The sequence below is a fragment of the Centruroides sculpturatus genome, unplaced genomic scaffold (assembly GCF_000671375.1).
Source record: "Centruroides sculpturatus isolate CEXI.00-Female unplaced genomic scaffold, Cexi_2.0 scaffold147, whole genome shotgun sequence".
Lineage (NCBI taxonomy): Eukaryota > Metazoa > Arthropoda > Arachnida > Scorpiones > Buthidae > Centruroides > Centruroides sculpturatus.
In genome coordinates, this window is record NW_019384357.1 from 597,207 (window position 1) to 611,294 (window position 14,088).

Sequence of the window (14,088 nt, forward strand, 5' to 3'; positions counted from 1 at the left end):
TCTTTGAATGGTTTTACAAGTAGAACAATTTTTTCAACGAGAGACCACTGATATGGGCTCAACGTAGGAATTTTATTATCTATAGCATATGTGACAAGGGCCTTTTGCTGTTCCAACATGTAGTATGTAGAATTCCAGCGAGTAGGAACATCTTGAATTAATTTGTGTTTCTGCAAACCTAACTTTTCTTGCAAATCTTCCAATTTGATTACAGCTACAGCAGAATGATTAAAATGTGTGACAATATTTCTATTAACTGTGATTATAGTTTTCACATCTTGTTTAGAAAATATGCATTCGTTTAGTGTCAGCTGCAGCGTATGTATAAAGCATGATAATGCTTCTAAGTTGCAATTCCTAATTCCAGCTACCAGATTTGCTGCAGAATCTCTTAGTACTAAGAATATCTTATCACTTGTCAACTTATACTGTTCAAGAACAATTTTTAACTGTTCACTGATTCGTGTAGCTGTGTGGGAACCTTCAAAGGAAACAATTTGCAAAACAGCTCTTTCCTGCTGAAAATCATCCTTCAACCAGTGGGCTGTTACACTTAAAAAAGGAGAATTGTTTGTAGTTGCTGTCCAAATATCAGCGGTTAAAGAAATATATTTTGTTTCTGTTAAACACAGAAACACTTCAGCTTTTTAAACAATGTCGAAGTTTCCATGCGTCAACAATTAAGTGTTGAGATTTATTTTAGAAACAAAGGAAGAGATTGTTGATTTTGCGAGGATATTCGATCGTCTCTTGTTTACCTGACCCGAGGGAGATGGAAATACCAGGTGGAGAAAAATGGGTTTTTTCCACATTATAATTAACTGTATAATTAACTCCAGGATCTCACACTATTAATGCAATAAATTATTATTACTAATCGGCCGATAATGCATTGCCGATTAATCGGTATCGGCCGATAATGCATGGCCGATTAATCGGTAATCGGCCATTTTGCTTATTGGTGCATCCTTAGTTTATAGGACACTTTTTGATTCTGTAGTGTGTACTTGTACTCAGTGAAATTGAAATTGCGACATTTAGAAATGATGGCTAGATTCGTCAGAAAAATTGCATAAAACATCAGGATACTTATACAAACATTAATGTATCCATCTCACCCAACTATCAGTTAGTCAGTTAGGAAAAATTTCTTTTAAAAATTCTACCTGTAGCAACAATAGCACCATGTGTCTTTGTAAAGTATTATATTATTTTTCCGACTTTTCCAACGATTATTGACATGACTGTGTGCCGGAAATAGCCATTCCCTAACGGGTACTTTATGCAGATTCGCGTTAGTGTGCCAGGCCTGGACTTTAAGCGTGCACCAAATTAAATAATGACCAAATTTGTCAATAACAAAAATCAAATATTTAATAAAAGTTCTAGTAATAAACTATATACAAAATTTAGTAAAATTCAAATAACAATTTATTCAATGAAAGTCAATAAGAATCAACCCAACAAAACTCAAATCAATCTATTTTCTAACTTAATTTTATTCCCCTTTGGAATTCGACAAAATTTCAAAGACTTAATTTATATACAGTAATTATTATGAATTAAAGATCCTAATCGTCACCTCAATATACTAAAACCCCTTTCCTCAACTCTCAAGACTTTCTCTAATCTTCGATCCACAAATCGAATAACTTCAAAAGTGCCTTGGAACTATTTTATCTTATCGGACACCTCTCTTTCATTTGCTGCTACAAAGCTCACCTCGTCTGTTTTCACTTGAGGTTCGGACTTTATACTGTAAGGTGACATCACAACTCTGAATGCGATCACTCCCCTCATTTACATACTTATTTGCTAACAATAAAATTTTTCTATTTGTCTGGCAGCCTATTTTTCGTCAATACTCGCTAACCTTTTACATTATTCTTTTTTGACAATTTTCGGGATGTTTTTATTCTTTAAGGTTTAGCGAGTCCCTAAGTTGTGCTTATGGGGTCTTCCCCCTTTTCTCGGTGCAGACTTATTTTTGTCCACTCGGAAGCGCAAGTGTGCGTGAGTTTTTTCTATGGCGCTTTTCTCTCGTTGGTGAGTTGGTTTCTCTTCTATTTTTAAGTTTCTAAGGTGAATGGTGAGGAAACCTTTGTCTTAACAAAACATAAACCCCAAACAAAAATATAATAAAAAGCAAAATAAAAGTAAATGAAAATAATGCTTGGACTTGATTCCTTACACCTTTGTAATGTGGATTACTTGATAACCATATATGTTAATTTTTTTTAGTACCTTACCTAATACTTTTTATAATCTCTCCTTTTTTGGATGCCCTGTATACCTTTCATGTGTATAAAAATTTCTTTTTGTAAAAATTTTGAAAGACTAGTCTCTTTGTCTCCTCCTTCATCTATGGTCATGTACTTGCAAAAAGAGGTTCACACTCACATATGTGAACCAAGCAGAGCTATCAAGGAAGAGAACTGGGAATTTTTACTTTGTCGCATACAAGTTCTCAATAGTCCTGGAATCAAGTTTGACTGGAATCAAGTTTGACTGTTCTCTAAAATTTGGCAGATGTTAATCATCCTGATGCTATAAAATGGGCTCATCCGTCTGCAATAAATTAAGGGATCTCACAAAATGTATTAATTATATTATGAATTGAATTGAAATCAAAATATGAAAGTGAATATTAATACAGTAGTTTTATGATTTTAATTACAAATTGTTTATACAAGATAGCTTCAAAAAGTTCCCAGAATTATGCTGGGTTAGTCAATTAAAAGCAATGAAAATGGGAATGTGTAATGCATGTCTTGTTAAACATGTCAGGAATAGAGAAACGTGTTCAAACAAGTCCATACTCACTGCAGAGATGACAACAGTTATCATTCACTGAAGGTTGTGTTAGTGAGACATCGTGAAATGGAGTCTGGTGAAATGTCTGTGGAAGAACAACGTGCAAATATTAAATTTTGTGTGTTATTGGAGAAAAAACCGAGTCTTGAAGATGCTGCAACAATTCATAGGGTTTTCCCCCAATCTATGCTGAATCTGCCATGAATTCTCAAGTTTATGATTGTCAAGAACAGAGATGAGAAAGTATTGTTGATGATTTGCAAAGTGGCTGTCCATCAACATCAATGTCTGAGGAGAAAGTGTCAATTGTATGCAAGATTGTGAGGTCAGATAGACAGCAATCATTTGAGCAGATCGCCCCAAGACAACAGGAATTTTGGTTGGAAGTTCTCATTCCATTCTGCATGATCAATTGAAAGCTTTCTTGCATGAGGTCCGTCACAAATGCTCACAGTGGACCTCATGCAATTTCTACCTTTTCTCCAGGTTGAAATATGCCATAAAGGGATGCCACTTCAAGAACGTGGATGAGGTTATACAGAGTATGACATCTGCATTGCAGGTGCTGTCGTGAGACAGCTTCTAAGAATGTTTTCAGCAGCTATACCAGCATTAGCAAAAGTGTGTGCTTGCTGAAGGACAGTACTTTGAAGGACACATTGCTTGATTTGTCAATTGTACACATACAGTTATACCGCGACTTACACGAATCCAGAGTTACGCAATTTTCAAATCTTGTGGATTCGTCTTTTGTTTGAGTGGCACACAGCTCTTGATTACTCACTCCCCCCACACTATTGTTCAGCTTACATGTTCGGATGTGTCGCACAGTTACAATTTATTTTGTGTTATTTATTTCTGTTTGTTATATCTACGGAGACTTGAGAGACTCTACATGGTGATTTCTTGTAATTGTGAATGAATCAAAAGACGAGATAAGATTAACGAGAACATTAGCTTACATACATCCGACTTGGATTTTACACAAATTGCGAAATTATACCGGACTTACACGAATTCGACTTATGCGGTTATCGTTCGGTCCCACCTATCGTGTAAGTTCGGGGTATCACTGTACTTTTGAGTAACAAAACAACTCCAGGAACTTTTTGAAGTTAACTTGTATAATTTATTTTAAAAAATGCTGTAATGTTCTAAAGGAAACTTTTATCTTTTTCCAGAATATCTCCAAATATATATTTGTAATTTGAATTTAATAGTACTATTAAATTCAAATAGTTATTATAGAATAGCATTTACAATTTTGCTAATTGTTATATTATATCATTCATTAATTTAAATTAATTTTATTTAAATAGCTTGAGGAATGTGACTATGTTCCATTAGAGCCTGATGATATTCGGTTACCACCTCCAGCACCACCAAGTGAACGTCTTCTGGCAGCTGTTGAATTATTTTATAGTCCTCCAAGTCATGAAAGACCACGTAACAGGTTAGTTAATTTTGAATTTGCTAAGCCATATCATTGAGATGATAAAGTTTGTCAAATCTTATGGAATTTTTCATTAATAATTGGGCTGCAATTTGAAAAAATTGCAGACCTATATATTCCCACTGTTGGCTGTCTGCCTATCTCTCCTTCCTTAATCTCAAGAACGGAGTTAGATAAATGAAAGTCAATACCAGATAACCTTGGGGGAAAGAGGCCTCCTGATTAACTATATACAAACTTCTGATGCAAACCAGAAGGCATATTATTTTTATTCAAATCTTTTCCCCTGACAGGAGTTAAGAGACAGATGACACTACTACAACAGGAAAAGTATGAAGTACAGGGGCAAGACTAATTTGAGGTGGAGAGCATATATTTTAAATTAAATAAATTTTAAAAAATATTATTAAAAATTGCAGCCTGCCATGATGGTGATGCCACATTGAATAATTGTTCACTTTAATTAACTTTTATAAAAAAAAAAAAAATAGTTAATTTTTTCAAGTAATTTTAAAATAAATTAGAAAATAATATTAATCAGGATAATTATAAAATATAAAGTACATATTCCTGGAGCAAAACATTTTATTTATATTAAATTATTTTATCTGTTTCTAGATTATTTTATTTAGTTCGATTTTGATAATAATTTTATATTTTACGTTGAATGTGATCTACTAACATAATAATGGATTACATAGCTTTTTTTTTTATACATGCCTAAAATTTATTAGAGTTCAATACTTTAAGAGAATTTTCACTCTTTTCAGAATTTAGTGAAATTTAATAAATTGTGTATATTTTGGTTTTTATAAGAGAGAAATTATGTTTAATAATTATGATGTTATTTAATAATGAAATTAGTTTTTGGTAAATGGTTTAAACATTTCTTGTAGCTTTTTCAATATTAATAATATGCATAATAGAAAATATTTATCCTTATTAAAAAAACAGGAAATTACACTAAAAACTAAACTACAGTATAGTATTTAGCTTAGGATGTAATTACTCAGAAATGTATTTTTCTTTTGTTAAAGTTTACATTTTATTTTAATCTTTTTAAATCTTATATTCACAGATTTATGGTTTTTATTTTGAATCAAAACAAGAGCTATCATATCATTTGTTATATACTGTATTTTATTTATCAGAATCTCATGTTATAAATATGATTTTCTGATTTTACTAAATAGTAAACTTTATTTGTAAAAACTGTATTTCCACAGATAGAAAGTTCTTGAAAATAAGTGTATTTGGTTTAATATATTAATTATTATTTTTAATTGTAACATTTGCAGTAGTGAAGGTTGGGAACAATTAGGACTTTATGAATTTTTTAAAGCTAAAGCCCAAGCTAGAAAGAAACGACAAGAGTTTACAGAAATAAGTGAAGAGGACAGTCAAGAATCGTCTTATAAATGTGATTTTGGACCTACACATTCACCGTCCCCGTCTCCCCCGCCTCCTGCAGTTATGTTTCAAAATAGATCAAAGTCACCACAGAGGAGGAGATATCGAGAAAGTAAAAGGTAATTTCTTTAAGTATATATATATANTTAAAACATAGCTTGATTTTATTTTTGTATTTATTTTGAATTAATCATAATAAAAAAGAATTAATATTTAACAACAAAAGTTTTATTTTTTTATTAACATGACATAATGCAATTATTTAAAACACAAATATATTATTATTTTAACATTTTGAGATTGATCCCAAAGCACTCAAATTTGTTTTGTTAGTAAGTTTCTTATAATCTATTAAAGCAAATATTTATATTGTATTTTTGTGGTATCTTTTAAATAATTTAATAAAAGATTTTTATTTTAAGTTTTAAAAATTAGACTCAATTAAGTAACTGTTATATGGATTTATTCTTTTAATAGGTTTTAATAAATTTATTTATTTATTTTTTAATTTTATTTTTCTGTTGATTAATATAATTAAAAATGTCGTAATTGGGCAACTTATGTATTTCAGTCCTCCACCAAGAATGATGAAAGATCGTAGCAGAAGCAAAAGTCGCAGTCGTAGTCATAGTAGGGGTAGAAGTCGTTCCAAATCAAGGTCTAGATCGCGATCTCGTACGCCACCGTTAAGACATAGATCAAGATCTAGGTCGAGATCAAGATCCAAATCCAGATCCAAGTCTCATTCTCCACCTAGAGCAGAACATTTATCGCCTCCACATCGAAGGTCGCCCGAAAGAAGCCCTACTCCTCCGTCATTCTTGTAAATTATTTTCATTTTTGTTTATACTTTGATTAAATATTATGATAGTGTCAATATTCTAGTAAATAAATATCATAAGTTATATAAGAATAAATACATCCTGTGTATAACTGGTGAGTATGCTTAATAAAAGAAAAATTGGTGATAAACACGACTGAATATGACAGGGAGCATCAAAAATCCTGTTTCATAGACAATATATTATAGGTTGAGAATCCTTTATCCAAAACTTCAAAAACCAAAAATCTTTAAAATCAAAAATTTTTGAATACTGACATGGCATGTTAGCCCTTTCTGCCAAATGACTTTTTCATATTCCATGAATGTAGTTTGATTTCAATTTTTAAAATTTTCTTTATTAACATATGAATGTACAGTAGAGCATCGATTATCCGACCCCTGATTAACCATCACATCGGTTAACCGACCGAGAACGGTCGGTTAACCGATGTGACTAGTCGGCAAATTTCAAATGTCCGCTAGTGATGTGGCATTACAATATTTGGCTATGTCTTGGCTATTTTAATATTATTTTTGTTAAATTTTTGCGTGTTTTAGCTGGCAACAATGGCTCGACCATTGAAGGGAGGCCAGTATTTAAACGAGACTTAATTTTCTAATTATGAGTGGTTGTTTGTTTCATGAGCAATAAAATAATTTCTGAAACTTATTTTTTGAGGTTTATGCCATTGAAATAAATAAATAAATAATAAAAAAATTTGTCGGTTTTGTTTATACGTTTATTGGGCCACATTGGAATGTGCCTTGGGCCACATGTGGGCCGCAGGTTGGACACTCCTGCTTTAAAGTAAGAAACCATACCAATCTGTCTGATACTGTCTTCATGGTAGGTGTAAGCTTTCTGGGGAACGAACCTGCCCTATATGATATCAATGTAGTCTTGAGCTGTGGTGGTATTATGATAAAAATAGTTTCCCAAAGCCATTTGTTGAATGCATCCCAAACTCCAATAGAAGTGGCTCTTTCTTTGAACCACTTGAGAAAAACAATCTGGAAACATGATTTGTCTGAACATAAAATTTGCTCACACTTTTTCACAGGCTACTTTCTGACACTTTTTGCCTAAGCCAGGTAACAACATTTATTCACCACAGTAAGAAATAGTTTTTCTTTGGCATGATAAAAACTATGGCCTAATTTTTTGATAAATCTCTGCATTGTGTATATATGTACTATTTTTCCTAGTTTTGTTGTAGGCCAATTTACTAAATTTGATTTAGTTACATTTTAGTTTATACAAATGTATGAACATAATCTTCTATAGTCTGTAAGATTCAGAATTTGTTTTCAGCCTCTACATTGTTTTGTTCTAGATTTCCAGTATATTTAACATCTATAATTGACTCATCTGTAGACATAGACATTTTAAATCTTTGGCTTTCTTTATGCTTCAATAAGATATGTCATCTTAGATCTTTAGAAAGTGGCTTTCCTGAAGTTTCTTATCAGGTTAAAAACATTTTACATTATCAGCTTGAAAACAACCCTGCTACAGATTTTCTACAACCTTCCTTAAATACATGCTGTTATTCATGGTGTAGATTGCATTATCATAAATTATTTGAGTTTTTTAAGCAATTCCTGTTCATTTTCTCATAATAGCTATGTGCATTATACTTTCAAACCCTTAAAAAAATTAACTATATACTCCCAGTAATCCTTACACAATGTGAACTTAGTGATTCAGAATTAGAGGATGAACTCCTTTGCATTTGACTTTATATTTGAACTATAAAAAATATTTTATTGGCTATCAGAAATCTATATCTAACAGATTATTATTTATTCAAAATAAATAAATTCAAATTTCAGTATTATGTTTGATATATTTTAGTCAACTAGCTGTTTGACATTTATGATATCATTTCTCCATGATATTTATTTTATAGTACTAATGCCAATTGGAAAAAAAATGATTTAAGTTTTTCAATATTTTTAAATTCTAGCAGTTTTAATAATTAGGTTTAACTCTGTTTTCATTTAGAATGAAAATAGAGTTAAATATTAATTTCAGACAGAGTTAAATCAAATTTTCATTGTATCAGTGAATTGTAATTACAGTGGTACCTCAGGATACAAAATTAATCCGTTCCGAAACTGAGATCGTATCATGAAAATGTCGTAAGGTGGATCATCTTTTCCCATACGATTACATGTAAAACCAAATACAGGTAATTCGTTCCAACGCGAAAAACATACTCAAATTAAAGCCAAGTAATACATTAAAAAAAATAACTGTAGTAAGAAAAACAAATGAAAAGTGCAAACTAATGTAACGTCGTATGGTGAGTTTTTGTTCGTATCGTGGAGCAAAAATATGTTCAAATTTCATGTCGTATCCTGAAAATTTCGTATGTTGGGGCGTTCGTAACCTGAGGTACCACTGTAATAAATAATGTAAACAAATAAAATGTGATATGTTAACATGGTTAACGTATCACATTTTATTTGTTATTGTTTAACAGATAAAAATACTTGTTGCTTAGATACTGTGCAGTGTAATAAATTCAAACACTTGTCATTCCTTCATTTTTTATTTTAGTTCAGTTAGTGTCTAAGCAACAAATAAAAATTATGACATGGTTTCTAATTATCAAAAGATAAAAGTGCATTGGTTTGTTTAATTATGAAGCAAAAATAAGTTGCTATTTAAAAAAAAATAATTATATTCTAAGTTGTTAAGGAAACTTAAGGTAGATCAAAAAATTTATTAGATAGTCTAAATACAAAACATTTTTAAAACATAGCTTGATTTTATTTTTGTATTTATTTTGAATTAATCATAATAAAAAAGAATTAATATTTAACAACAAAAGTTTTATTTTTTTATTAACATGACATAATGCAATTATTTAAAACACAAATATATTATTATTTTAACATTTTGAGATTGATCCCAAAGCACTCAAATTTGTTTTGTTAGTAAGTTTCTTATAATCTATTAAAGCAAATATATATATTGTATNATTTAAACGAGACTTAATTTTCTAATTATGAGTGGTTGTTTGTTTCATGAGCAATAAAATAATTTTTAAATAATTTTTAATGATACAATAGCGACGATTATTATTTTTAAAAAAAATTTGTTAGGCTAAACATCGATGAAAATTCAATGCAAAGTTGGTTAATAGCGATATACTAATAAACTAATTACATGGGATATACTAATATCCTAATATACTATACTAATAATGTATATTTTCCTTCTTTTCGGTTATCCAACCAACCTGAGTCCCCAATTGAATTGGATAATTGATGCTCTACTGTATTTACCAGAAAACATTCAAAATTTAAACAAATACCCATTCTTTCCAACAGATCAGTTAATACCTCTATGAGAATATATCTAAAATTATTTTAATATGTCTATTGACATTACAGTAGGTGTATTTAAAAAACATATTCTCAATGATGTGAAAATTTTTTGTTTTATCAAAAAGTAATAAAAATCCCTTTAAAAAAAGACATATGAAAAAAAGTCAAATTAGACTATTCTAGATTAAATATAACCAGATGCAAATATCTGCCATCTGAAACACTTCAGATTCCAAGCATTTTCGATAAATGATTCTCAACCTATATGTGAATTATATCAAATATTCAAAAATGTACAAAGTTTTTGCCAACAGTTTTATGTTCAATTGTTGGCCTGTCAGAATGTTTAGCATGAAAAATATCTCCAACCGAATGTTATCCTTTGCATATGTAAAAATAAGCTTTATTAATCACTCAGCAGTGAATGATGACTATAGTTGTCAAGGGCGATCGTGTGGCAGTGGTGAGGGACAACTATAGTTGTCAAATTCTTTTGGGGGTTTATTGCTAAAAACTAGCCTAAAACTACTGCAGAAAAAATTTACATAAAAAATGAATTATGTAACAATAAAAAAAGACTTTTCTTTACTAGACATAACTGTTTACAAAATTGTTTTCTGAAACAGTAATGAGAAAAAATGCATGGAAAAATACTTTAAAAATTATCCATGTTTATTCTCCATTATTGGGGGTAGAACCATATCCGACTAGTCCACTGTTGAAAGGTTAAATTAACAAAAAAAAAACACAACTGTCATGGTATATCAGTCTGAAAATGATGATGATAATTAGAAATATATTGATTTGATCATGCATCTAGATTCACCTTTGTCAGTTTTCATACACTGATTTTAATGCTAATTTGAAGTGATTCATATACTGATATTCCTATGGGATTTCACTTTTGCTACACCCTGATATAAAAAATAGGAACGTTTTTTATATTGAATAATAGTAGTAGCCATGGAAATTGCATCACTTATGAAATCACATAAAATTATGTTTATTTGCTGAATTAAAGTATAATTTTGTTGAAGTCCATTCTTTCAATTACTGAATGAAACCAATTTTAATTGAGAATGTCCTCCTTCACATCTCACCACTATCGTGATTGTTACAAAAGAGAAAATAATTTTATTTTTACAGTTAATGTATAGAGAGATACAAATAAAGACATACACTAAAGAAAGAAAATAAATGGATTTGTAATGGTTAAAAATTAAAAATGTAGAGTTCTTTATAAGGTGGTATTTTTCATTGCAAGAACAGTTTAGATTAACATCTACAGAAGAAAAAATATATGTTAATATTATTTCTCTACCCAAATCAATAAAGTAAAATTTATTAAAAGCATGTGAAGGCATTTAACTTCATTTTTATTGTTGAAAATATTGAGTTTAATAATTTGAGTTGTTTTTAATCTTTTGGATTTGAATTTAAAAAAAAAATAATTTTGTCTAAAAATAGAATTATATGAATTTTCATTAGTGTAAAAGATAAATAAACATTACCTATTTATTAAATTTCTAGTGGTTCGACATATGCTAACAATACGCTTGACCGAAGACTTGATGAATCCAATAAAGGACATCAAATTCTTAGAAAAATGGGTAACTATGATTTTATTAAAATTGAATTAGTAAACTTTTTTAAAACAATTTTTAAAAAATTTAAAAAAGAGTTTTTTTATTTTATGGACACTAAGGTCTTTTAATTGCATCTATTCTGGATTTTTCCAAGCCTATAATGGGGAACGTTGGTGAGGGGTGGGGCCTTGACATTTGGTACAGACCACACATGAAAAAAATTTCCAGGGTTTTTCAATTGCCCAGATTTGATCCCAAAGCCCTTTAGCATGGTAGACTGATGCTTTAATCATCTTTGCCACCCAGCTGACTAATTAAAAATGCTGCTAATGTCAATTTTGATTCATTTATTTAATTATCTATATCAAAATATTGATTTTCCTATTTATTTATATTTGTAATATTATTATTTTAGTTTTCTATAAATTTAAATAACCCTTTAGTTTAATCTTTCTTTTCCCAACTGGCACTACAGGATTTAGTGCTTCAGTTTGAAAACACTCAAGGTCACTAGACATATTATTTTTAAAAAAATTGTCAAAAATTCAATTTTTATTGTACAATTATGGAAAAAATCCTGTATACATGTTTGTTTAGTTTTTGATTATTGGGTTTATATTTGTTAATACCAAATATTAGTTACAAAAAAAATTAGTTTATTATGACCTACATTTTGTTTGTAATATTTTACTACACTTTGACAATAGATAAAATAATTCGTTTTTATTTATTCAACTGTCATTGAGCTAGCTTGAAGAAGAATTTTGTCCTCTACATTTTGGTATAAGATTTATACATACAGTGGTACCTCAGGATACGAAATTAATCCGTTCTGAAACTGAGATCGTATCATGAAGATGTCGTAAGGTGAATCATTTTTTGCCATACGATTACATGTAAAACCAAATAATTTGTTCCAACACAAAAAAAAATGTTCAAATTAAAGCTAAGTAATACATTAAAACAAAAAATAACTATAATAAGGAAAACACTTTGTTTAGTAGTTGTAAATATATAAATATGATTTGTTACTTTTGCATTTTGTAGTTGTAAATATATAAATAACCATAATAGAATAATAATTGATTAAAAAAAATGTAGTTTTATTTGCGTTTTACCTTTGAGGATAGACAACGACAGTGGAGGTGTAAACTGGTGGCGGAAGAGAGGGAGAAGGGAAATGATACTAAAACTTAACTTACATAACATAATGTAACAATAACTTAAAAATAACTTAGAAAAGATTAAAAAATTTGTGTTGTTTTATATATATTTTTTAAATTTTTATTCACTGCTTTTTGCTTTCTTTCCTTCACTTCCACCAGCACTTTCACTAGATAGAGGTTGCTTGGTAAAATATCTATCCAAAAAGGTTTGGCTTTGCCTACTTTTTAAAATGTTTATAAAATGACTTAGGCAAATGTCATTACTCTGAGCAGCAATATGGCTAGTGTGAACCGTTTTGGAATGTTTCTTTTCAATAAAATCAGTCACTTTCTGATAATACCTCGAGATTTCCTTTATCAAGTGAGATCCTTCCACCATGAAGCAAACACACGGACTGAGACCAATGAACAGAAGTGAATAAAAAATGGCGCTGCAAACTAATTAACGTCATATGGTGAGTTTTTGTTCGTATCGTGGAGCAAAAATATGTTCGAATTTCATGTCGTATCCTGAAAATTTCGTATGCTGGGGCATTCATATCCTGAGGTACCACTATATTGATATATTTAATGAAGAGCAATTCTGATTTATATCAAAAGGTTCACGGTTGTTTTTCACACTTATTTTATGTAATTTTACTTGTCTAAAATTATCAGAAACTTTAATGGTTATTATAATCCTATTAAACAGGATCAATTGTTTAGTATAAAAAGAAGTTTTGATGTTCATTATGAAAAACACGTGTTTAGAAAATATAAATAATAAAGAAAGATAATTTTCCAAAAAGTCGAGTTTTATACAGAAATTTATAATTTTATTTACTTATGTATACAAATTTAGTAACAGGAATGTTTTATCATATATTTTCCGTGTACTCCTACATTGCATCTTGCACACACTGTTCAGGACTTCTTTTGTTGCCCTTAGTGCTGCATATGACACTTTTAGCCTCTTTTTTACTCCTATAGGGCCACCACCTACTGAAACCACAAAACTGAAACCTGTTACTTTACACTTTAATGTTGCCATAGCTGTTGCTGAACAGTTAATGAATATGAACATTGCAGGCTCCAGTAATGAATATACAGGTAACCCCCGTATAACACAGTAGTTACGTTCCAAAAAATTGCCGTGTTATGCGAATCCGTGTTATACGAAACAAAGAACTAATACGAAAAGGAGGGTTAGGTTCCAAAAATTAAAAAAACATGCTACTATATTTTCATAATTAAGATAAATATCTTTGTTAAAATTTTTTAAAGTGATACATATTAATATAAATTAAACAATATTTTCTTTGTCATCACTAAAAACACTATTAATTAACCGAGAGCGTTTTCTTTTTGGCAAGTTATCCTTATCCTCTGAGCATTTTTCTGCATTATCTTCAGATCCATGCTTTACCTTTTGCAAAATGTATGTAATTTTAGATTGCTTGCTTCTAGTTAAAAGGTCTTTATAAATTTCCTTATATGGTGCTAAGCACTTATGAAGAATAA

The 14,088-nt window shown here is 29.9% G+C and overlaps 1 protein-coding gene across 1 annotated transcript in view; it reads left to right on the plus strand.

The window, feature by feature from the left end:
- LOC111640095 (calcium homeostasis endoplasmic reticulum protein-like) overlaps positions 1–14,088 on the plus strand; it is a 92,947-nt gene that overhangs the window by 76,314 nt on the left and 2,545 nt on the right. The window contains exons 19-22 of the mRNA XM_023386096.1: positions 4,134–4,267; positions 5,566–5,796; positions 6,249–6,500; positions 11,367–11,446. Coding sequence (XP_023241864.1) covers positions 4,134–4,267; positions 5,566–5,796; positions 6,249–6,500; positions 11,367–11,446 — 697 coding nt within the window. The remainder of the gene's footprint in view (positions 1–4,133; positions 4,268–5,565; positions 5,797–6,248; positions 6,501–11,366; positions 11,447–14,088) is intronic.